Raw genomic sequence first — 24,452 nt, 5'->3', positions numbered from 1 at the left:
ACTGGTTTTTAAGCACCGTTGGCACATTTCTTTTTACGTTAAAGGTGCTATGTAAATATAAATTGTTGGATCTTAACATCCCCAATCTTCACCAGGAGAAAGCAGCTGGAGACTCCAGGGCAAATTTCTTGCTATGTGGAATTTATGTTGTCAATGCTTTGATTCGAGGTCCTAACATTGATCCAGCTTAACATTAAAGCAAAATGGTTATTTTCTCTAATTATCCAAGGTGTTTTAAAGTGAGATTAGAGATGGAAAATATCATTGGGCTATTTGTTCATGTTAAGGCCTTGGTCAAACTGTTCAAATCCTCAAAATAGATTAAGAAAATTTGTGATTAAACAAGCATTGCAAATTATTAACATTCGTTCACTGTATGGTCAAAAGTGGAGTTTACAAAGTATCATTGGCAATATATTGCTCATATCAATTCTGCAGATTCTAAAGGGATGAGACACAAACAAAAGGAATTTGATTATAGCCTAATAGCTCTCCAACTTCAGACGTAAGCTCCACGCAGAAGATAGAAAATTCCAAATCGGAGCAATAAAATTGCAAAACCTGACCAGTTTTAAATAATATATAATACATTATTGCTGATTGACAGTCACTCAATATAATATCTGTCCTGACAAACCATTATTTCACTGCAATTATTGCAATACAAAAACCATGGACTGTTGTTGCACCTTTGAGAACAGTGTTTTAATAATGCACGTGGTGTTTAATTACATGGTGCAGATCTGGAGTACACTGCCTGAAGAGTGGTGGAAACAAATTCAGTGAAGTGAATTGGATAATATCTGAGGTATTTCCTCACCAAAAGTTGGCACAGACACTATGCATTGAATGGCTACCTACCTACCTTCTGTGCTGCCTGATTCTAGAGCTTTTAAATGAGTTTGGATATATGAGAAAGCAGTCAGACTTATGAAATTTATTTAATTGCTAATGCATTAAATGCATCCCTGGAACCATTTGCCTGAACACATGAAGCCTCGTGAGTAAACTGGGAGTTTCTTTTTCATATTCACATTCTCTCATTTTCTACTGTAATTCTTTCAATTCTGGCTTTTAAAAAAAATAATGTATTTACCAGTATTTTGTTAGTGCTTTAAAACATTTGGGTGATGTGCTGCACAGAATGAATTCAAAATGGATTTTGGTTCTGCTATTTAGCAATAATCTTGATGTTTAAATGTGCTGTTCAATGTAGAATTCTGCAGAGGCATTCTAGAAACTTGACACCTTCCCGAAAAGCAGTTTGTCACTTGCTAGCTGGGCTGTGTCAATCACTGGTCCACACTTGGATGTTAGCTCATTAGTTTTGATGTGAATAATCAACTTTGTACAGAGAATCGAAATAATCACTGCCTAATGTTCCCTATTCCAATCCAGATTCTGGGTGAGAAGTATGCATTACAGCTGTGCATTGACCTGGGTATGGTGGAAAACGTTCTTGAAAGTTTGAGATGTAATTCACTGCAAGGCCTGAGTGCAAAAAAGACATTTGAGGACACCGGACTTGCAACTATCCGCATCAATTATACCAGTCAAGTAAGTGACTTGTTTTGTTTTAAGATCCTCGTTCAAAAAAAAACTTGCTGCTGTGAGTGCACCCTCGAGAGCAATTGCTGCTTTAGTAATGTGAAGTAAACTTCAGCAGGGCTACCCTTGGATTCTGTGGCAATGGAAGTCTCTAAAGACTGCCTCATCGCTATTAGTTTTGCAGCTTGTTAACAAATATTACAAAGTAACGAATGCCAGGATAAATGATGGATGTGCTGTGTAATTGTAAAATGTAAAGACTTGCAAAATAATTCACTAGTTTTGTTTTGTTGAATTGTTGGGAAAGGCTGCCAAAAAAAAAAATCATTTTTTTGCACATCCCCAACCTGGAAACAAAAATGCTTCAGTTATCCTGAGCTGCTTTTTTGTTTTGTTTTGGACCTGCATTCAAATCTAACTAAATGAAAGCTGTAGGATGGTTGCATTAAATTAAATTGAGAAGCAATTTCAACCCAATAGCAAATTTCTCTTTCCCCCTCTCACCCCTGCCCAAATTCTATTGCAAGCAAGTCGGTGGTTGTGAGAGCTTTTTTTTTGTCCTTGAACAATTCTTGATTGTAGATCCCAATTGACAAATTACCCACTATAACACCTTCCAAGTAGAGAATGGGATTTCTTCATGCTTTGTTTCATTGGTATGCCTAATCCCAACCTCGAGGACAGGCCATTAGAATCTTTTAGGCCACAAGGATAGCTGGTACTAAATTAGGTTATCAATTTGTGCTAAAATGGAGACCGCTTTGTGTAGGTTACTTGCAGTCAACCTGACAGCTAATTTGTTCTTTGAGCATATCAGTAGTTGCAATTGAAGACTCTTATTTTTACTGTTGCAGGCAAAGAGGAAAGAGAAAGCTAAGCTGACAACGAAACTAAACATTTCAGCCAAAGATCTAAGAGCTGAGTAAGTCCTGCATGTCTCTTTGTGTTGTGATAAATTGCATTTGGGGTGTTTCCTGCACCAAAAATAACTGAATTCTGCTTTACTAACTTTTGGAGCCATCTGAAAGATAGTTCACATTTTTAAGTCTCTCAATACTTGCAAACAAATGAGATCATTTGTATCTTTTTATATCATAGAATTTACAGTGAAAATGTGAACTATGATATAAAAAGATACAAATGATCTCATTTGTTTGCAAGTATTGAGAAACTAAAAAATGTCAACTATCTTTCAGATGGCTCCAAAAGTTAATGTAGCAGATTTTACAGTGCCGAAGGAGGCCATTCGGCCCATTGAGTCTGCAACGGCCCTTACCAAGAGCACCCCACTCAAGTCCACACATCTACCCTATCCCAGTAACCCCCACTTAACGTTTATGGACACTAAGGGCAATTTAGCATGGCCAATCTACCTAACCCGCACAACTTTGGACTGTGGGAGGAAACTGGAGTGCCCGGAGGAAACCCAGGCACACACTGGGAGAGCGTGCAGACTCAGCACAGACAGTGACCCAGCCGAGAATCGAACATGGGACCCTGGAGCTGTGAAGCAACTGTGCTAGCTGCTATGCTATATGTTCCTATTTTCACATTCACAGTTATTCAGAATGTAATAGAAAAAAAAATCATTCTGGAGTGTCCAATATTTATTGCTGATTGTTAATATTAATGTTTATGCTTTTGCGCAAAATACAGGCTATGATAAATGGATTGTGATATGATAGAATTTACAGTGCAGAAGGAGGCCATTCAGCCCATTGAGTCTGCATGACTTGTTGAAAGAGCATCCTGCCCAAGCCCCCACCTCCACACTGTCCCCATAACCCAGTAACCCCACCCAACACGAAGGGCAATTTTGGACATTAAGGGAAATTTAGCATGGCCAATCCACTTAACCTGCACATCTTTGGACTGTGGGAGGAAACTGGAGCACCCGGAGGAAACCCACGCACACACTGGGAGAATGTGCAGACTCCGCACAGACAGTGACCCAAGCCGGGAATCGAACAGCGACCCTGAGCTGTGAAGCAATTGTGCTAACCACTATGCTACCGTGCTGCACAAATCTAATATTGGAGAGATTAATAATGCTGTTTACATTTTGTGCTGGAAAATAGCTGCATACTGAAATATAATGGAAACTTCCAAAACTATGGGTCGTGTCCATTGACCTCAAAGTCACAAAAAGTGCCCTGGGTGATTCTAAAATGCCCATTTTGCACACACAATGCCTATCTTTCATTCATTCACTGGATGGGCTGAGGAAAAACTGGCTATAATTGAAAAGTTAATTATTTTTTTCTATAAAAATTGCATCTCCATGATTGTATTTTTCCCTTTTGTACAGAATTGCAAAATTGACTGGAATGAATGAAGAGCACGTTAAACTAATAATGAACTCCAAAGTTCTTAAAATGGGTGAGTAGGTTACCATAATAATAATTCTGTTCCAGCAGCAACTTCCTCCGAGAGGATGACTTTCCTCTTAATCATATCTTTGTCACGATTATAAGCCAGAACTAAAGGGCGTGACACCCACATTGAGATTGCATGTTCACTGTTACGCCACCTGTGCTAGTGCGAGGTCAATTCAAGCCCCACTTGACCCGGTGTCGCAACACAATTGAAATTAACAAATAATTCTTAGAAAATGTCCAGAGGTTTTGGTCTCTGGCTGTTCAATAACTACAGTCAGTCACCAGGTTTGCGAATTTAAACACAATTCATTTGTACTAATAACAATAATTATAATTAAATATGCAGTAAATATAATTGGTTAACTATGTAATTCCTAACCCCACCCATATGTACACCATGTGCGTGCGCACACAAAACAGACAAACACTGAGTGGAAAGAAGGATGTAAAATAAGGATGAATTAAAAGGATAGGAGTCTTTGTGTCAGGTTTCCATCCAGTTCACCTTTCTTCAATCCAGGCCTTCAGTTGGACATTATTGATTTCGGTCTGTAATGGTTTTTCGCTGTAGATTCATCCAGATCTCAAAAAATTATCTGCAGGTTCAGAAATGATAGATAGTCAGTATTTTTGGAGCGAGACACACACAGACATTCGCAGCTGTTCCTTTAAGAGTAAAGGATCCAACTGTCACTTCCTATGTTGTCTGAAAACCATCCCACTCAGTTTGGGCCCAATCGCTGCCTATCGTTGGGAAGAATACTGCCTTTTGCCAATTCATTGGCCAACCAATTGAACCGAATCCTCCAATGTCTCGGGTGTCGGGTGCCAGAGTTTATCTGTTCCGAAGCGAAACCGCCATAGCACGCTATCATTTTGCTTGACTTGAAGGTATCGGGGCATTGACGTTTCATAATGACGTATGCAAGACATAAATCACAAACACGCGTCCATTCATCCATCCTCGTACAAGTTCCCATCCCAGTTCCTACATTGGTAACTAGTCAGCCTTTAAACCCGTGACAATGCATCCGCTGTTATATTATGCCTTCCAGGAATATGTACAATTTTAACATTGAACTGTTGTAATAATAAACTCCAACGGACTCATCTTGCATTCTGGGTTTTAAACTTTTTTTCCTACAAATGCAAACGGATTATGGTCCGTATAAACTAAGCTCTGTTTCTTGTCATGCTAGACATATTCAAAAGTGCTGAAGGCTAGTAACAATTCCTTTTCTATGGAGGAATACTTTCTTTGGCATGGACATACTTTAAAAAAATATATATATATTTTGTTTTTTAAATTCCCACTGGCCTCTCTTCCTGCATCATTGTCTTGTAGTAGCACTGCCCCCACCCCCAGGTTGCTCTCATCTCTGGCCTTTTTTAAAGGTCTGGAAAAATCAGGGGGTCCAGCACTAGTTTGCACACTAACGTGGCCCTCAATCACCCAAGCTGTACTTGGCATTCTGTGGACCATACTATTTTCGCTTGTTTCCGCAACATATCCAACAGGCAGTGGATTTCCGCCTCTAACAGAGCCAGTCTTTAGTCAAGACCGATGCCGCTTTATTAATTTGGATCCTGATTAGTTAATATAGTGCACCCTGGTGTATCCCTACAAATTTGCCTTTATCTTTTTATTACATATTTTCTACTGATATTCTAAATAGGCAAACCTGGGGCGAAATTCTCCGACCCTGTCCGGGACCGGCGAAAGTTCCGCCCCCACCGTGGCCGGAATTCTCGGCCACCCGGGAATTGGCGGGGGCAGGAATCACGCCCCGCCGATCGGCGTGCCCTCCGTGCCGATCGGCAAGCCCCCTGCGGCGATTCTCCGGCCCGCGATGGGCCGAAGTCCCGCCACTGAGAGGCCTCTCCCGCCGCCGTGGTTTCAACCACCTCTGGTGGTGGCGGGATTGGCGGCGCGAGCAGGCCCCCAGGGTTCTGGGGGGTTGCGGGGCGATCGGACCCCGGGTGGCCCCCACGGTGGCCAGGCCCGCGATCGGGGCCCATCGATCGGCGGGCGGACCAGTGCCGTGGGGGCACTCTTTTTCTTCTGCCATGGCCTCCACCATGGAAGAGAAACCCCCCCCCCCCACCGCGCATGCGCCGGTGGTGACGTCAGCGCCAGCTGACGCACCAGCGCATGCGTGAACCGGCGAAGGCTTTTCGGCCAGCCCGGGGCAGGGGGCGGGCGTCAAAGGCCGTTGGCGCCGGTTTTGGCGACAGTCGGCGTGGCACTAACCACTCCGGCGCAGGCCTAGCCCCCAAAGGTGCGGAGAATTCTGCACCTTTGGGGAGGCCCGACGCCGGAGTGGTTGGCGCTACGCCGGGACGCCCCGCCGGGTAGGGGAGAATACCGGCCCTGGGGCGAAATTCTCCGACCCCCCAGCAGGGTCGGAGAATCGCCTGGGGCTGCCGAAAATCCCGCCCCCGCCGTGGCAGAAATTCTCCTCCGGCACATGCGCGAACCGGCGAAGGCCTTTCGGCCAGCCCCGACACCGGCCGGCGGGCGTCAAAGGCCATTGTGCCGGTTTTGGCGCCAGTCGGCGTGGTGCCAACCGCTCCGGCGCGGGCCTAGCCCCTCAATGTGAGGGCTTGGCCCCCAAAGATGCGGAGAATTCCGCACCTTTTGGGGAGGCCCGATGCCGGAGTGGTTGGCGCCACTCCGCTACGCCGGGACCCCCCGCCCCACCGGGTAGGGGAGAATCCCGCCCAGGTCTCTAATTGCTCTCGGGCCCCCGGACAAGCTCCTGTGAGTCTTTCCAGAAATGTGGACACTTAATCCAACATTGAGGATTTCTCCTGTGGTTTTAGCATCTCCTCTTTCATCAATTTCATAGGACCCTGTATTTCATGGCCATAAGCTGATTCAAATGGGCTGTACCCAGTAGATGTGTATGGAGAATCCCTGGTGGCAAATAGTAAAAAAGCCAATCCCTTCAATATTCATGACGATAAGCCCTAATCATGGTTTTGAGAGTCTGGTGATATCTCTCCAAAGCTCCCTGAGTTTGTGGATGATAGTGAATTGTTACCTAAACTACAAATTTATGTCCTGGAAAAGTTTAGACATAAAGTTACAATCTGATCAGGGTCCTATCTCTTGGGTAGGTCATTGTTTGTGAAAATCTGTGTCTACCTTAGCTTTAATTGTTCTCCAAGCTGACCAATTGAACAGAATCCCTCTGATCCCTGGTGCCAAATAGTCTTGAGTTTTTCTGTTCAGAAGCTAAACCTCCCAGAACAGTGTATCATTTTGAAACCTTGAGTTTCTCACTTCCTCTGCTCGATTTTAAAGGTAGATGTCCATTATATATCCACGGATCAAAATGATGGCCACAAAGTAAAAGACATTGAAAATATGCGAATCAACAAGAAGGCCCTTGCATCACTCTGTTTGATGTCATTACCTAAATAATGTGGTGCCTTTTTAGCCAGGCTCCAGCTAATCAAAATAGCCCTGGAAAATTTCCCAAATCATTTGGTGATGTTGCTTACTCTTCATATTGCATCTCAACGTGACTAAATCACAGAATTCAATCCCATGATTGATTTATTTGGTTGGTCTGAATAATGGATCTATTTGTATATTATTTACTATGTGCTGCGTTTGAATTTATCCCATCCTGAGCGTTACAAAGCCAATGCGCAAAGTGGACGGGGAAAATCCTTAATCCAACTCATTGCTTGCTCCAAATTCCAATTCAAATTGAAGTCAATTCATGGTCTCCACAAGAGAGAGACACCATATCCGAGCTGACAAGAAAAGGCATTTCACCTCATCTTGGGCTCGATCTGACGCTTGATCTTAACCAAAAGGCTACGAAGTGATGTGTTTGAGTTTTATAAAACAAAAAAAACCAAACACACTAGCTCTGTTCAGCAGTAAAGCGGAGATCAATAATTCTAGGAGTAGGGAACATTAATTCTCCCACTCCAAGAAACTGTTGAGACACACCGTTGTCAGAGCAAATTACATGTGTGTTTTTTCTCTGTTGGTAAGAGCCTTTTTATTTTTCAGATCGATCACTTGCTGAACTGAATGTAAAAAATAATTCCATGATTATGGTTATGCAAATAACTCTAACTGAAGAAGAAGCAAAAGAGCAAGAGACAATCTTCCAGGTGGAGATGAAAGAACAGGATGAGAGGAAAGCCAAAATATCGAGGACCAGAAAGGGGGCTGAAATCTTAGCTCAGCACGGTGAGCTTGTCTAAGAAGAGTATTGGATTTCCTGTCTCTCTGCCTTATTCATGGAACCCCCTGATAGCGTTAATTAAAGTTGGGTGTACTTTGTAACAGTCCTGTCTTCACTTGCTTTCCCCCTAACCCCCTCAAAGCTGTATCTGTACTGAACCAATAGGTTGCGAATAGGGCAGAAATTTAGGGCAGCACGGTAGCATTGTGGATAGCACAATTGCTTCACAGCTCCAGGGTCCCAGGTTAGATTCCAGCTTGGGTCACTGTGCGGAATCTGCACATTCTCCCCATGTGTGCGTGGGTTTCCTCTGGGTGCTCCGGTTTCCTCCCACAGTCCAAAGATGTGCAGGTTAGGTGGATTGGCCATGATAAATTGCCCATAGTGTCTAAAACTGCCCTTAGTGTTGGGTGGGGTTACTGGGTTATGGGGAGAGAGTGGAGGTGTTGACCTTGGGTAAGGTGCTCTTTCCAAGAGCCGGTGCAGACTCGATGGGCCGAATAGCCTCCTTTTGCACTGTAAATTCTATGAATATATTGAGGGGTGGGGTGGTGTTGCAGGAAGGAAAGAGATAATTATTCTGGTTAACATTCCCAGCAGCTTCTAAAATGTTTGTACGGCGAGTGAACAATTTTTCCTCTTGTGTTGAGCTCAGCTGGGGAAGCAGAATGACCTATTACAATTCCCCTCTGTGCCTTTGTATGAGATGGCATGTTAAATCAGCCTGGATCTCTGCTCCTGAAATCTCGCCAATAACCGTGGCTTGATATAGAAGCTGTGGAATATATGGGGATCTTTCAGTTTCCTTTGTTCACTTAGAATGCTTTTTATTTCTAAATCATTGTGATGTTTCAGAATAAATTGAATGCAACTTTTCCTCTAGGTGAGAATACGGATCTTAGTAATGTTCCATACTTAGAAATTGCAGATCAGAAAGGACGCCCCATCCCTATTCCTGCTGTAGAAAAAAAGGCAAGTGGCTTGTGTCTAATGAATAAGTTTCTACGCTCACTGTGCCGTTTTCAGCAATATTGCAATGCCTAGCTTGTTACATCTACATTTGAATTGCATCAGGAGTGACTGGAATATGGTTTAGAATATAGGAATTCTCTGGTTGGATCACCATATTTGGTATTTTGCATGTGTCCAACAAATCACTATGAATGGTTTCTAAGCATAGATTCATCTATATTCCCACCTATCCTGTGGGAAGGCACTGGGTGTCCACCGAACAAGTGGATCTACTTAATAGTGCTTAGATTACTTTAAGATAGAATAAATTAAAATATATTATGACCAAATGCCAAAAAAATACATCTTCCTCCAAAGGAGTTGAGGGAATTTTATTGTTTGACATGGTCTTTTCTGAATATTGGTGACTTTTGCTGCCCCTCACTAATTATTCAATTTTTAGATCCCTACAATCCTTCTGGTGACGGTGCTCACAGACTAATGATGGAGATGGTGAATAATACAGGAAACTAGATTATGGGATGAAAGCAGAGGCCGTTCTCCTCTTCTATGTAGCTAATTTATAATACATTTGTATAAGGCCAAGACGTTTGTATGAGGCCAAGACAATGAGACAACCATTCCCATTTGTAGGTTTCATACTTCCACGGCAGTGTGGTTCTGCAGAGTAGCCTGGAATAGCAGGACAAACTTCCTTTCTCCAGCAGGGTAGCATGGTGGTTAGCATACATGCTTCACAGCTCCAGGGTCCCAGGTTCAATTCCCGGCTGGGTCACTGTCTGTGTGGAGTCTGCACGTCCTCCCCCTGTGTGCGTGGGTTTCCTCCGGGTGCTCCGGTTTCCTCCCACAGTCCAAAGATGTGCGGGTTAGATGGATTGGCCATGCTAAATTGCCCGTAGTGTCCTAAAAAAAGTAAGGTTAAGGGGGGGGTTGTTGGGTTACGGGTATGGGGTGGATGCGTGGGTTTGAGTAGGGTGATCATGGCTCGGCACAACATTGAGGGCCGAAGGGCCTGTTCTGTGCTGTATGGTTCTATGCATTCTATGAGTAAGCTAATACCTTGAAATGAACTGAGATTTGCATGCTGCATTCCAATTTACCTCCCTTTCCTTTTAAGACATTCCTTAAAACCTACCTCTTTGACCAACATTTTGGTCACCTGACCTATAATTTAATGTGCTGTTCAGTGTCCTATTTGTTTTATGACGTTTCATTACATTTGAAGATATTGTATAAATTTGTTATCAATACCAAACTTCCTCTGGTGTTCCAAATGCCATATCCTTTCAATACTTTTTTTCATTTCAGAAAGCAACTTGGTAAAGATTCACTGTCTGGTTGTAACAGGTCCTACAGTAAGCTTTATGATTTAAATTCATGTTTTATTTGCTTGCTAGGCGCTTTTATTAGCCATGACACTCCACGAAAAAGGCAGAGCGTTTATGAAGAAGAAAGATTATGCTTCGGCACTGTTGTATCTGTTGGATGCTGACGAAGAATTTGGGTAACTACAGTATTATGCATATGACATTGACGGGCATTGTGCGTTCAGTAACCACCTATTCATATGAGCTTTTTGCCAGGACAGATAGCAGGAATCTTTTCCCCTCTACTTGCACCCTACAGTCATGTGCCTTCCGAACCTTTTGAGTCTCCTTCAACTGCAGGACTATCAAAACCTTTGTTTATTTTCCAGAGATTCAAACATTTCAAAGTCATCAAGCTGAATTTTTTTTTAAAAAAAGATGTTTTTGCAAGCTGCTGATCACTTTTTCCTGATCTGAGTTTTTGGTCTGGTCTGGAGTAGGAACCTGGACCTTGTTTCTTGTCTCCTGCCCTCGTTGTAGTGACAATCCTGATTCTTTTGCTCTCAGTCTGGTCTCAATAACATTTGAGACGGATTTGCAGGTATCAATTATTGTTTATTTCAACTAGCTAGCTGGGGTGACTCTCTCTATTGGGAGAGCAGGACATAACCACAGTCTCCTGAATCTTCAACAGCGAGAGTGAGCCAAAAAGCACAAAGCTGTACAGATACATTCAAGTTTCACATACATACGACCAAATAAGGCAACAGTAATGAATGCAAAATTCCCATAGGCTATCCCTATACACTTCTTGACCTGGCCATATACCCTGAGTGGCTCATTTCACATTCCTCAGCCCTGAGCTCATTTCACATTCTTCAGCCCTTGGGGGAGCCCCTCTCACTCGGCAATCTCGTCCTAGCAACTACCCCTCCCCCTTCCTGGCCATGCTTTGCTCAGTTCCTTTGTTCCGGCTCCTATACCTGGGTATCCTCTACATTATCCTAACTAATTATCCTATTTTGTATCACATTCGTTTGTTCAATTCCTCAGTAGTTTTCCACCAATGCCATGGTTAACCAGTCCAGACCAGTATTATTTGAAGGGGATTTGTTATGTGGCTTTTTTTTTAAAAACGACACACCTCCAAGTGAAATCCTGACCTTTATTATTGTCCTGCCATTTGTAATGGATTATGTTGATTTGTAATTTTAATATTAAACTATTTGATTCTGTAGTCTGTTGGAGTAAGAAAATAGTGCAATTGACCTTCTACAATCACATTTCTTATTCTGTGGCAATAAACTTTTTAATTTGGATAGCCAAGCTAAGGATCTCCTCCCTTTTTTACCCTCCTATCTATCTCCTCTTCAATTGCCCCCTCAAAACAAGGTTTGCATCTTTCTTGGTATTTACACAATTATGTAATTGTTTACATTTCGCTAATTTGAATCTATGATCTTCTTTCTGCAAGAATGGTGCAAAGTTTTATTAGTTGTAAATTAATTTCGCCTTTTTCTCCCCTTTTTTGATCGCATTTTTATTATAGTTGCTATTTTGGTCTGCCTGCTGGCTACCCAGGCCTTGTTTCAATTGAACCTCGATTCACACTTGATGAATAAATTTGACAATTTTATGGATATGAGACATGTGAAGCATGCTGTTGAATCCAAGGGGATATGATGTACTCTACATCCGATAACTGCTGTACTGGATCTGGGAGTAAATGGTGCTGGATGCCAGAAATGGAAGATTTTTGTTTTGCATAAAAGAGAAAACTTCCACTTTTACATAGAAAATTATAAAGTACCGCTCACGACCTGGGCATTCCAGAATTAAAATCACAATTGTTACAGTGCCGAATGAGGCCATTCAGCCCATTCTGTCTGCACTGGCTCTCCAAATGAGCATTATGACTTGGTGCCATCCCCCTGCCTTTTCCCCATACCCCTGCACATTGTTTATATTCAAGTGATCTACTGGCCTCTTGACTGTCTCAATTGAACCTGCCTCCACCACACTTCCAGGCAGTACGTTCCAGACCCGAACTGCTTGTTAAACCATAAACCCGAAATAGGCCATTTTGGCCCATCGAATCTGCTTCGCCATTCGATAAGATCGCGATCGGGACTTATCTGCTTTTATAATCCCCAAGTCCCGTTTCCTGCCTTATCCCCATAACCCTTGATTCCCTTACTGATTAAAAAATCTGTCTGTCTCAACCTTGAACATACTTTTTTTAAAATAAACATTTTATTGAGGTATTTTTGGTATAGTAACAACAACAAAATAAACAATATACATGAAATCATAAACATAATGCAAAAAAACCGTTTACCCACCTTTATTGACCCCCTACTCTAAACTACTCCTTTCTTTACCCCCCCCCCCCCCCCCCCCGGTTGCTGATTAAATTTTTGCAAAGAAGTTGACGAACGGTTGCCACCTCGGGGTGAACCCTAACAGTGACCCTCTCAAGGCGACCTTGATTTTCTCCAAACAGAGCCAGCTAGCCATGTCCGATAGCCAGGGCTCCGACTTCGGGGGCTTTGGGTGCCTCCATGCTAATAGTATCCGTCTCCGGGCTACCAGGGAAGAAAAGGCCAGAACGTCTGCCTCTTTCTCCTCCTGGATTCCCGGGTCTTCTGACACCCCGAAAATCGCCACCTCTGGACTCAGCGCCACCCTTATTTTTAACACTGTGGACATGACGTCCGCAAACCCCTGCCAAAATCCCCTAAGCTTTGGACATGTTAGATACATGTGGACATGATTCACGGTCCACCTGCACATTTTACACACCTGTCCTCCACCTCAAAGAATCTGCTCATCCGGGCCACTGTCATGTGAGCCTGGTGAGCAACCTTAAATTGTATCAGGCTGAGCCTGGCACAAGTTGCGGATGTGTTGATTCTATTCAACGTGTCTGTCCATAGACCATCCTCTATCTCACCTCCCAGCTCCTCCTCCCAGTTGCGCTTCAGTTCCTTGGTCTGCGTCTTCTCCGACCCCATAAGCTCCTTTATAAATGTCAGATGTCCCTTCTCCTCCCCACCCTCTGGAAACTACCCTGTCCTAATCCCCCTTCGCGGTAGGAGCGGGAAGGTTGACGCCTGTTTACGAAGGAAGTCCCGCACTTGCAGATACCTGAATTTGTTTCCCCCTCACCAACCCAAACTTTTCCTCCAACGCCCTCATACTCGGAAAGCTCCCCTCGATAAAAATATTTCCCCATCCTCTCGATCCCTGTTCTCTGCCATATCCGGAACCCCCCATCCATATTCCCCGGGGCAATACGGTGATTATCACAGATTGGGTCCCAGGCCGATGCTCCCACATGCCTCCTCCATTGGCCCCAAACTCTCAGGGCCGCCACCACCACTGGACTGGTGGAGTACCGTGCTAGCGGGAACGGCAGAGGCGCAGTTAGCAACGCCACCAGACTGGTGCCCTTGCATGAAGCCGTTTCCATACGCACCCATGGCGACCCCCCTCCCCCACCACCCACTTCCTGATCATGGCTATATTAGCCGCCCAGTAATAGTTGCTAAAATTTGGCAGCGCCAGCCTGCCCTCTCCCCGACTCTGCTCAAGCATTACCTTCCTTACTCGCGGGGTCTTTCCCGCCCAGACGAAGCCCGTGATCACTCTGTTGACCCGCTTAAAAAAGGAACTTTGAACATACTTAATGACACACCCTCAAGTCTTCTGCGGTAAAGAATTCCACAGATTCACTACCCTCCTGAGAAGAAGTTTCTCCTCCTCTCCTATCTTAAAATGGGCAAACCCCTTGCCCTGAGATTAAGCTCTCTGGTCCTAGACTCTCCTATAAGGGGAAATAACCTCTCGGAACTTTTTTTTTTTTTGCATAACATTTGCTTCTTCTGCAAATCAATTTAAATCTGTACCCCCTTGTTCTTGATCCTTTTTTATGAATGAAACTGTTTCTTCCTATCCACTCTGCCCAGCTCCTCAAGATTTTGAACATCTCAAATCTACTCTTAGCTGCCTTCTCTTCAAGAGAACAGCCCCAACCTCTCCAATCTCCCATCCCTTGAACCACTCTCTCTTGTAAACCTCTTCTGCACTCTCCCCAATACATTCACATCCTTCCTATAGTGTGGCATCCAGAACTGTACACAATATTCTGAAGCTCTTTACAGCCAGTGAAGAAGTTTTGAAATGTCGTCTTCATTTATTTTCTCATTGTGTGCACAATTTGCATAAATCTGAAACTGTCAGCTGTAAATCGTTTCAGATTTAAATGAGGTACTGATACAGAATTTATGTCCCAGAAAATGTGGGTCTGAGCTCCTGAACATTGTAGATAACCATGCAGTTCTACAGCTGGAAGTAGTCTGGTGTTATCTTCAGCTGGAGCAGCTCGATTGCCTTCGTGATGCTGAAGAGAGATTAAGACGTGCCCAAACGCGGCTGAATAAATGCTACGGAGAGAACCTGGAGCGACTCTACAACCTGAAGGTTGGTCCATTTCATGTTTTTGTTTAAACTTGTTCGATGACTTTGCTTTGTTTTGGTAAAATTTGCTGAGTCACGCCATGCTTTTCCACAAACTACAAATCAACACCATAAAATCACAGCGTAAATACACAGACTGAGAGCTGCAATGATCTCCCCAATTTTGACTTGACTGTTACAAACTACTTGGTTTACTTTTGTCATGTCACTTGAACCCTTAAATGAGCTTTAAAGCATGCAATCACTGCCAGCCTGGTGATATTGGTAGTATTTCCAAACAATTGCCAAAATAAAGAGCTCTGGAATTTTCCGGAGAGTATATTGATTTAACAACCTATATATTCTGTTCTTGTGTCTTCCATCACTTCTCTGTTCTAATGTGTTACATCTTGCAATGTTGTCTAAGCCAGTTTTTTTTCTCAGTTTTTACAATTTGCGTTTCATAGGGCAACACTGCCAATGAGCAGGTGCTATATTTGCGGCTCAAGCTTCTGCAGGGAGTGGTATTGTACCATAAAGGAAAGCTGGATCAGACTAAAAATCATCTGAATGAGGTGCATGCTTTTATCTTGATTTCTGTTTATAGTTATTGCTTTTTAATATTGCTTTTCGTTCCACTTAATTCTACAGTAAGGTTTTTTATATTTGGCAGTAAAACACATTAAACAATTTTTATTTTTTTTTTCCCTTTCTTTTGGGAGGCTGGGGGTGGGGAGAAAGAGTGTTCTGGATTCTGAAATGTAAACTGAAATAGACTGAGACAGTATTGCTAGGCTTAACAGAAATGAAATCTGCACTGCAGGAACTCACTAAGGTTTCTTTATCAGCACCTTCCAAACCCACGACCACTACCATCTAAAAGGACAAGAGCAGCAGATACCTGGAAACCCCACCACCTGGAAGTTGCCCTCCAAGTCACTCACCACCCTGACTTAGAAATATATTGCCATTCCTTCACTGTTGCTGGAGCAAAATCCTGGAACTCCCTCCCTAACAGCACAGTGGGTGTACCTACGTCTCAAGGTCTGCAGCGGTTCAAGAAGGCAACTCACCACTACCTTCTGAAAGGCAACTAGGGATGGGCATTAAATGCTGGCGTAACCAGCGACGCCCACATCCCATAAAATGAATTTTTAAAAAACAAATGAAATCCTAGATCATGGTTGCAGCACAGAAGGAAGCCATTAACCTGTCGTCTGTGCCAGCTCCCTGCAAGAGGAATACATTTAGTCCCCGTCCTACTTCCCACTTCGCTGCTTATCCAATTCCTCTTTTAAAGTCACGATTAAATCTGCTTCCCTTTAAATTCGGATCCTCCAGTTCTTGACCCCCCCCCACCAGTGAACTATTTATCTCTATTCACGCTTTCTGGAGCCCTCACGATTTTGCACAATTCTATGAAACCTCCGCTCCACTTGCTCTTCGCTGGGGAGAACAGCCCCAGCTTCTCCAGTTTTGACTGAAGTCCCTTAACGTCAGAATCATTTTTGTAAACCTTTCTTAGAATTGGACACCGTACTCTATTGAGGCCAAACCAATGATTCTTAAAGCAAGGAAGTTGTGATGAATCTTTTTGTACTGGATATGTTTCTATTTATGAAGCCCAGAATCCCTTGTGCCAGTTTTTTTTTTAGTCACTTTCTCAGCCTCCCCTTTCACTTTCATTGATTTTGTGTGCACGTGCCTCCAGGCCTGTCTGTTCCTGCGCCCCATTTCCAATTGTACCCTCTATTTTACATCGCAGCTCCTTGTACACTTCTCTGCACTAAATTTCTTTCTCATTTTCTTCCCTGTTTACTTGATTTAGGCAGAAATGTTATTGGGAAAGCTTTTTGTGGATGATAAAAAGGTGGTGCAACTGATGAGTCTCGGATTCACAGCCCAGGAGGCACGGCTAAGTTTGCGAGCATGTAGCGACGATATTGATTTTGCTGCATCGCACATCTACCAGAGAAGAGAGGTAATTTCTAGTATTTCTAGTAATGTAATCTGTTGCTACCATGTATTGGATCTGCCTTGGGTAATCTACTGTAGTTCACGATGCTGCTCATTCCTGCAAATAATGCTCGCGTCTTGGGCTCCTTTATGTCAGGGCAGTGGTGGCCCTGAGAAAAGAGCTGAAAAGCCGGGAGCAACGTCGCCTCCGCTCTGGGGGAGCTCCAGCCAAATTTCAGGCCCATCTTGCAGTTAATGAATTGCCAGTGGGGCTCCCTTTAGGTGCAAGAACTCTGAGCTGCCAGCCTATCTGAGGGATTATGTGTAAAAATGGCCCTAGACTACTTTAATGCCCAAATCTGGTCTTGTGGTGATGTAATCTGGAAGTCATAATGTAATCTGGGGGTGGAACAATAATGTATTCTAAGCTGGAAAGCAATGTCTTTCACATGCCTTTGTCTATTTCTATAAGCTTCTCCAAGCCAGCCGCTCTATTTGCCCAATTTGCTTTTGATTTGGAAGCATGCAACTGCATTACCGACAACACCAGGAGTTATTATAGCTTAAAGGAAACTTATCAGACTAAAGCAGGTGGGATGATGACACCTTTTTTGAGTGAGGCCAAATCCCAAGAAGAAAATAAGATATGTTTCAACTCCAAAACCCTCTTTTTATAAATGAGGTAATACAATAAACCACAATATTTTTAAATGAAGCACTGGAAGCTACTTTTGGTCTGTCTGGCATTGAAACAGTTAGGGCTTACACAGACTCTTACAATTAAGCAACTTTTGCCTTTCCAACTTTTTCCCCATTTAATATATTAATAAAACTAACTACTACTGAAGTCTGTAGTGTCCGGATGGAGAATGACCATTTCCCCTCATTGTGGTGGATAATTGAGGTTCTACTACAGGTATTTGCTTATTTTGTTTGAAACATAGGAAGTACATTCTCCCCTTACTCTGGTCTCTACCAAAGCTACTCCCCATCCATGGACTAGGACCATGTGGCAATAAGGACAGAAGAAGCCTGGCTGGCAGTGTGAATGTCTAGCCTTTACTACATGTAACCTTTATTATAGTGCACCTCTGATCATCATGTGGAAATCACATCTCATAATCTTTCTTCCTTCATTAGTCTTGATCCTCAAGGGCCCATAGGCATCTCTCTAACAGAGAGAGATAAGAGGCTATAGCCAAGGGGACACTATCCCACATCGGCATGACTGACGGGGAATTTCTCCCTCTTGCTGCCTGCCTTGGGCACATTGGTAAGGACGGGCAGATTGATTATCAACCTGTTTGGCCACGTCATGCACACTCCATCTGTGGCCAGCAAGTCCTGGAGTAGGACTTGAACATGGAGTTTTGTGTCCCAAGACAGAGGTGCTGCCTACTGAGCCACCAGACCTCCCCACAAACACCTTTTTTTTGACGTGTCAAATCCATTTTGTGGACCAACTCTGGTGGTGTTGATGTTAGGTCAAAATACCAAGTAATGCCAAAGACCATTAATTCTTCTTCCCGACTGCATTTTATTACATTGAATTGAAATGTTAATGCTTTAATTCAATCCCAGTTTGGAGGTTCATCTGCCATGCAGAGATGTGAAATGCTCTCTAACTTGGTGTTTTCCAACTTCTTCAGTTTGTTGTTTTAAAAAAAAAAAAGTGCCAAAAGTTTTACTTTGGCTCTTTCAGCTCTTCTTCCAACTCAAGTTACCCAGATTTTGACTGGTATGACTTGTATTCTGTGCTGTATTTTTGTAGGAGAAAGCTGAAATAAGGAGAAAAGAGAAGGCTGAGCGGAAAAGGAAAAAGGAAGAAGCTGTGAATTCCTTGGTGGCTATGGGCTATTCGGAAAAAGCTGCTTCCAAGGCATTCAGATCAGCTAATAATAACTTGGACCGTGCCATAGAGGTCAGTCACTCTCTCGCTGCTCAGAATTGTCCAGTCTCTTCAAAGATTATTTGGGAATTCTGTCCACAAAATGAAATAAACCTCACTACATTTTTACTGCTGACAAGTGCAAGTTTTAGTTAAAGCTGATTAAGAAATACCCCCAGAAAACTGACCATTCCTAAACTCTGTATTCGTGTTACAGATGATGTAGTACAGCATAAGTGAATGTCAGCTACAATATCAGTGTGAAGTAGTTTCAGTCTGCATGCAAACTAATGGTGGAGTGCAGTAGCTTGAGAGGGTGGCACAGTGGTTAGGACTGCTGCCTCACAGCACCAGGACACCCGGTTCAAATCCACCCTTGGGTGGCTGTCTGTGCGGAGTTTGCACGTTCTCCCCGTGTCTGTGTGGGGTTTCCTCCAGGTGCTCCAGGTTTCTCTCCCAAGCCAAAGATGTGCAGGTTAGGTGGATTGGCCATGCTAAATTGCCCCTTGGTGTCCAAAAGGTTAAGTGATGTTATTGGGCTGCGGGGATAGGGTAGAGGCATGGGCGTGGTAGGGTGCTCTTGTCAAGGGCCAGTGCAGACTCGATGGGCCCAATGTAAATTTTGAGTCTATCTGATTCTTCTATCAAGGCTGAGAGATATCCTCTTTAGCCTTCTAAGAGCAGCTACTAAAAATTTCAGCTGAAACTTAAAAGCTTTTTTTTATCCTTAAGGGCCTCCAGGTGCTTGGCAATCCCTGCTGATTCTATTTATTCTTTACGCCGTAACTCCCTCTAAACATAATAGTCACAATTTGAATTGAAACCAACCCCCCACACGTACAAATACCATCGCCCAGCATGAATCTAACTACAGGTTCTAACCTTCCAGGTACAGAAACATTAAATTGAACCTACTTAAAATTATACCTTTATTTCTAATGTTTACAGATATAAATCCTTTAAAACTACCTTTTTTTTTATATTCCTAACAAAATTGGTTGGGGCACCAGGGTTATCGTCCCTGCTTTTATTTGAAATGGTGCCATATATCCACCAGGTGAGAGTAGTGATGGTCTCGATATATAGTCTCGTCTGAAAAATGGTACCTTTGACAGTGCAGCACTCCACTATGCTGTGGTGTCAACTTAGTACTCAAATTCCCGGAGTTGGACTTAAACTCACAATCCTTTACCTCAATTGGAACCATTCTTCCCTCTTGACACATGGCTGAAACATGCTGGGCTTAAATGCCAGATTTGTATCGTGCATATTGGCGCAAAAGTGCATCCCAAGTTGGCAATCCTTATTCGGAGACCACACAGTTGGCAGGTTTGTGTTGTGGCGGGGAGGAAAGTGGTTTTGGGGATCAAAACAATAGGAACATTTTTGTATTGTGCTGCCCTGTAATTGAGATTAAAGTTTGTAATCGGTTGACTAGCTACAAAAATGTCATTTACAATTTTTTTTCAGTTGCAAACTTGGTATAATTTAGGTTTTGCCTAGTCCAGACTGGGGGCACACTGGTTCTATGATGTGCTGTTGGAGGTCCATCGGGGGACAGGGTGCGCAGGCTAGAGTCCACCTCCCCTTTTCCTACTCTCCTGTGTATGCTGCTCTGCCTGCCTTTTAATGTTGTCCTCCCATTCTTACGGCAGACCCAAGGGGACCCTGAGCAAGTTACTGATGACTAAACATTCCCTTTCCCTTGGTGCTTCCTGCTGGATAAGAGTTGTAGCATTATTTGCTCTTTTAGGTTAAGTCCTTGGAGAATTTACAGAATAAATATTGAAATCTCCTAGTATGATTCAGAAGTCTTATTCAAACCTCAGCAGCAAGTGAACTTTAAAAGATGGCTACCTTAAGTAGTTTTCAAAATAATCTTCCTAACCTTGGACCTACTGATTGCTGTCAGAGGAAGTTCGGTCAACACTATTCCTCCCTGAATGCTGTATAGTATCCTCAATGAGCACTGGCAGAGAAAAAGTGCCAATCAACCCCTCAACAATCCTCCTGAGCGGCTATTCCCAGCACAATCCTTAACTCTCCCTTTTATCACAATGATATTTTTCAGCTGAAAATCCAATCTTGGCAATCAGAGTCCCTTAGCACATGTCAGGTACTATTGAAATAATTTCTTATCCCCTGAGTATGTTGATTTGTGTTTCTTATTTGTGCATTAATATCTCTTCAACAGTTGGATGTTAAAATCCCTTTATCGCACTCATTTTGAATATCCCAAAGTTGCCCATTGCTGAGGTGGGCTTCATTATTGTAGGTTTTAGATTTGTCCTCATTGGTTGAATTTTCTTCCAGATACTTAAACGCAGTCCTCAACCAGCCTATCTAGATGATGAAGAAGCTGGACCAAGTAACAGAGTTGAAATCTCAGAAGAAACGATTAACCAGGTGTGCCCTGTTGCTGTTCATCAGCTATAGCTAACCTGCACTTGTTTATTGAATCTACACAGCCTTGTATGTGTATGTATCGATCCCTCATCTGTTGACAGCACTCCCAAATCCTTAGTTCTTATTTCTCTACTCGCTCCAGTTTATTTTCCACTTCTCAGCCACCCTAGAGCACAATCCTATGGCTGTGAGCCACTCCCCCATATATGTCTCGAGCAATGTTTCCCTGCATGAACCCATGTATAATGGTGGGCTAGATCCTCCTTGCAGTGGCAATGACTGGAAGATTGCCACTTCATGCGTGAAGCTCCTCAAAAAATGAAATGAAAATCGCTTATTGTCACAAGTAGGCTTCAATGAAGTTACTGTGAAAAGCCCCTAGTTGCCACATTCCGGTGCCTGTTCGGGGAGGCTGGTACGGGAATTGAACCCGTGCTGCTGGCCTGCCTTGGTCTGCTTTAAAAAACAGCTATTTAGCCCAGTGTGCTAAACCAGCTCCCAACTTGATGCTGATGTGTGTTTCTTGTTCTGGGATCGGACTGTAGTTGGGAAGGCGGGACACACCCTTTTTACTGCACTACCTGCTGTATGGTGTGTTTCAGTTAATGGGTAGATAGTTGATGAGTGAGGTGACAGGGATCGGTGGGTTTTGATGGGGGGGGGGGGGGGGGGGGGGGGGGGGGGGTCGTTACCCAGGCTTTATACTAGGTTCTAATCTGTTTAACATTTTCTGAGTAAGTACTGTGGAACTGTCCGATCTCTGCCTTTTTTCACTCGCTATGATCTGAGCCCTAGATCTGAAGGTGGACACAATTACCGAGTTATTGGACTGTCTCTCCAAACAGAGTTCCGTGTCAAATTTTTAGATGAAAAAAATTTGAAAAGACAGTGCCACTTCATTACAGATGAATGACCAACTTGGTGTCAAACGTTGTATTTTTTTGACATCTACATTTCCATGTTTGACTCATTGTAAGATCCAAATTACTATTTATACTAGTAATGAAAAATTCCAGGCTTGAGGGACTTCATAGAGCAAGAGTCTACTTTTTTTTTGAAATAATTTTTATTGAAAAATTTTGAATTTATACAACAACAACGAACTATGATAACATACCAAAAATAACAATAATATTAGCAATCATAAACATTCGCCCCACCTCCATGAACAACACAGCATTTTAACAACAACGCAAATTAACACAATATTAAGTTACATAATAGAAACTACAATACGGGACCCCCCCCCCCCCCCCCCCGGGTTGCTGCTGCTATTGACCAAGATACCTATCTTTGAGCCAGGAAGTCCAGAAAAGGCTGCCATTGTTTATAGAACCTCTTGTATTGATCCCCTCAGGGCAAATTTGACCCTTACCAATTTTATAAATCCCGCCATGTCACTGATCCAGGTCTCCACACTTGGGGGCCTCGCATCCTTCCACTGTAGCAAGATCCTTCGTCGGGCTACTAGGGACGCAAAGGCCAGGACACCGGCCTCTTTCGCCTCCTGCACTCCCGGCTCTACCGCAACTCTAAAAATCGCGAGTCCCCACCCTGGTTTGACCCTGGATCCAACCACCCTCGACACCGTCCCCGCCACCCCCTTCCAGAATTCTTCCAGTGCTGGGCATGCCCAGAACATATGGGCGTGGTTCGCTGGACTCCCCGAACATCTGGTGCACCTATCCTCACCCCCAAAGAACCTACTCATCCTAGTCCCGGACATGTGGGCCCGGTGCAGCACCTCATGTGATGAGACTAAGCCTCGCACATGAGGAGGAAGAGTTGACTCTCTCCAAGGCAACCGCCCAAGTTCCATCCTCTATCTGCTCTCCGAGTTCCTCCTCCCATTTAGCCTTCAGCTCCTCCACTGACGACTCCTCCACCTCCTGCATTACCTTATAGATGTCAGACACCTTCCCCTCTCCGACCCACACCCCCGAAAGCACTCTGTCCATCGTCGCCCGCAAGGGCAGCAGAGGGAATCCCTCTACCTGTCGCCTAGCAAACGCCTTTACCTGCAAGTATCTGAACATGTTCCCTTGGGGAAGCTCAAATTTATCTTCCAGTTCCCCCAGGCCCGCAAACCTCCCGCCAATAAACAGGTCCCTCAATTTACTGATGCCCACCCTTTGCCACCCCCTAAATCCCCCATCCTTATTCCCCGGGATGAACCGATGGTTGCCACCCAGTGGAGCCTCCATCGAGCCCCCTGCTTCCCCCCTATGCCGTCTCCACTGTCCCCAGATTCTTAGGGTCGCCGCCACCACCGGGCTCGTGGTAAACCTCTTGGGTGAGAGCGGCAACGGCGCCGTTACCATGGCACCCAGACTTGTACCTCTACATGACGCCATCTCCATTCTTTTCCACGCCGCCCCTCCCCCCTCCATCACCCATTTACGCACCATTGACACATTGGCCGCCCAATAGTACCCCAGAAGGTTGGGCAGCGCCAGCCTGCCTCTATCCCTCCCTCACTCCATGAACACCCTCTTCACTCTCGGAGTCCCATGTGCCTACACAAAGCTCAAAATACTGCTAGTCACTCTCCTAAAGAAGGCCCTGGGGATAAAGATGGGCAGGCACTGAAAGAGGAACAAGAACCTTAGAAGCACTGTCATTTTGACGGACTGCACCCTCCCCGCCAATGACAATGGCAGCATGTCCCACCTCTTGAACTCCTCCATCTGATCTACAAGTCTGGTGAAATTATGTTTGTGAAGAGTTCCCCCAGTCCCTGGCCACCTGCACCCCCAGGTACCTAAAGCTCTCCCCTGCCCGCCTAAGCGGGAGCCTACCAATTCCTTCCTCCTGGTCTCCAGGGTGCACCACAAACACCTCACTCTTGCCTAAATTTAGTTTATAACCTGAAAAGGTCCCAAACTCAGCTAGCAGCTCCATCACCCCTGGCATCCCTCCCACCGGGTCCGCCACATACAGTAACAGGTCATCGGCATACAACGACACCCTATGTTCCTCCCCACCTCGCACCAAACCTCTCCACCTCTCTGAATCCCTCAACGCCATCGCCAGCGGCTCGATTGCCAGTGCAAACAACAAGGGGGACAGGGGGCAACCCTGCCTGGTCCCTCGGTAAAGCCGGAAGTACTCCGACCTCCTCCCATTCGTGGCCACTCACGCCATCGGGGCCTCGTACAGCAGCCTTACCCATCTAATGAACCCTTCACCAAATCCAAACCTCCCCAACAGCTCCCATAAGTACCCCCACTCCACTCTATCGAAGGCCTTCTCCGCATCCAGCGCCACCACTATCTCTGCCTCCCCCTCAGTCGCCGGCATCATGATGACATTCAACAATCTCCGCACATTC

The 24,452-nt window shown here is 44.3% G+C and overlaps 1 protein-coding gene across 2 annotated transcripts in view; it reads left to right on the top strand.

Annotated features, from left to right (window-relative positions):
• The window catches only part of LOC119966559 (NEDD8 ultimate buster 1-like), a 40,436-nt gene that overhangs the window by 6,748 nt on the left and 9,236 nt on the right, over positions 1-24,452 (top strand). For both annotated transcript variants that reach the window (XM_038798453.1, XM_038798452.1), the window contains exons 3-13: positions 1,399-1,557; positions 2,403-2,470; positions 3,857-3,927; positions 7,957-8,139; positions 9,018-9,106; positions 10,504-10,610; positions 14,709-14,895; positions 15,339-15,446; positions 16,700-16,852; positions 18,599-18,748; positions 21,029-21,121. In XM_038798453.1, the coding sequence (XP_038654381.1) occupies positions 1,399-1,557; positions 2,403-2,470; positions 3,857-3,927; positions 7,957-8,139; positions 9,018-9,106; positions 10,504-10,610; positions 14,709-14,895; positions 15,339-15,446; positions 16,700-16,852; positions 18,599-18,748; positions 21,029-21,121 (1,368 nt within the window). The remainder of the gene's footprint in view (positions 1-1,398; positions 1,558-2,402; positions 2,471-3,856; positions 3,928-7,956; positions 8,140-9,017; positions 9,107-10,503; positions 10,611-14,708; positions 14,896-15,338; positions 15,447-16,699; positions 16,853-18,598; positions 18,749-21,028; positions 21,122-24,452) is intronic.

The sequence above is a fragment of the Scyliorhinus canicula genome, chromosome 5 (genome assembly GCF_902713615.1).
Source record: "Scyliorhinus canicula chromosome 5, sScyCan1.1, whole genome shotgun sequence".
Lineage (NCBI taxonomy): Eukaryota > Metazoa > Chordata > Chondrichthyes > Carcharhiniformes > Scyliorhinidae > Scyliorhinus > Scyliorhinus canicula.
The sequence above is the reverse complement of the archived record's forward strand: the minus strand, read 5'-3'. Positions and strand labels throughout refer to the sequence as shown.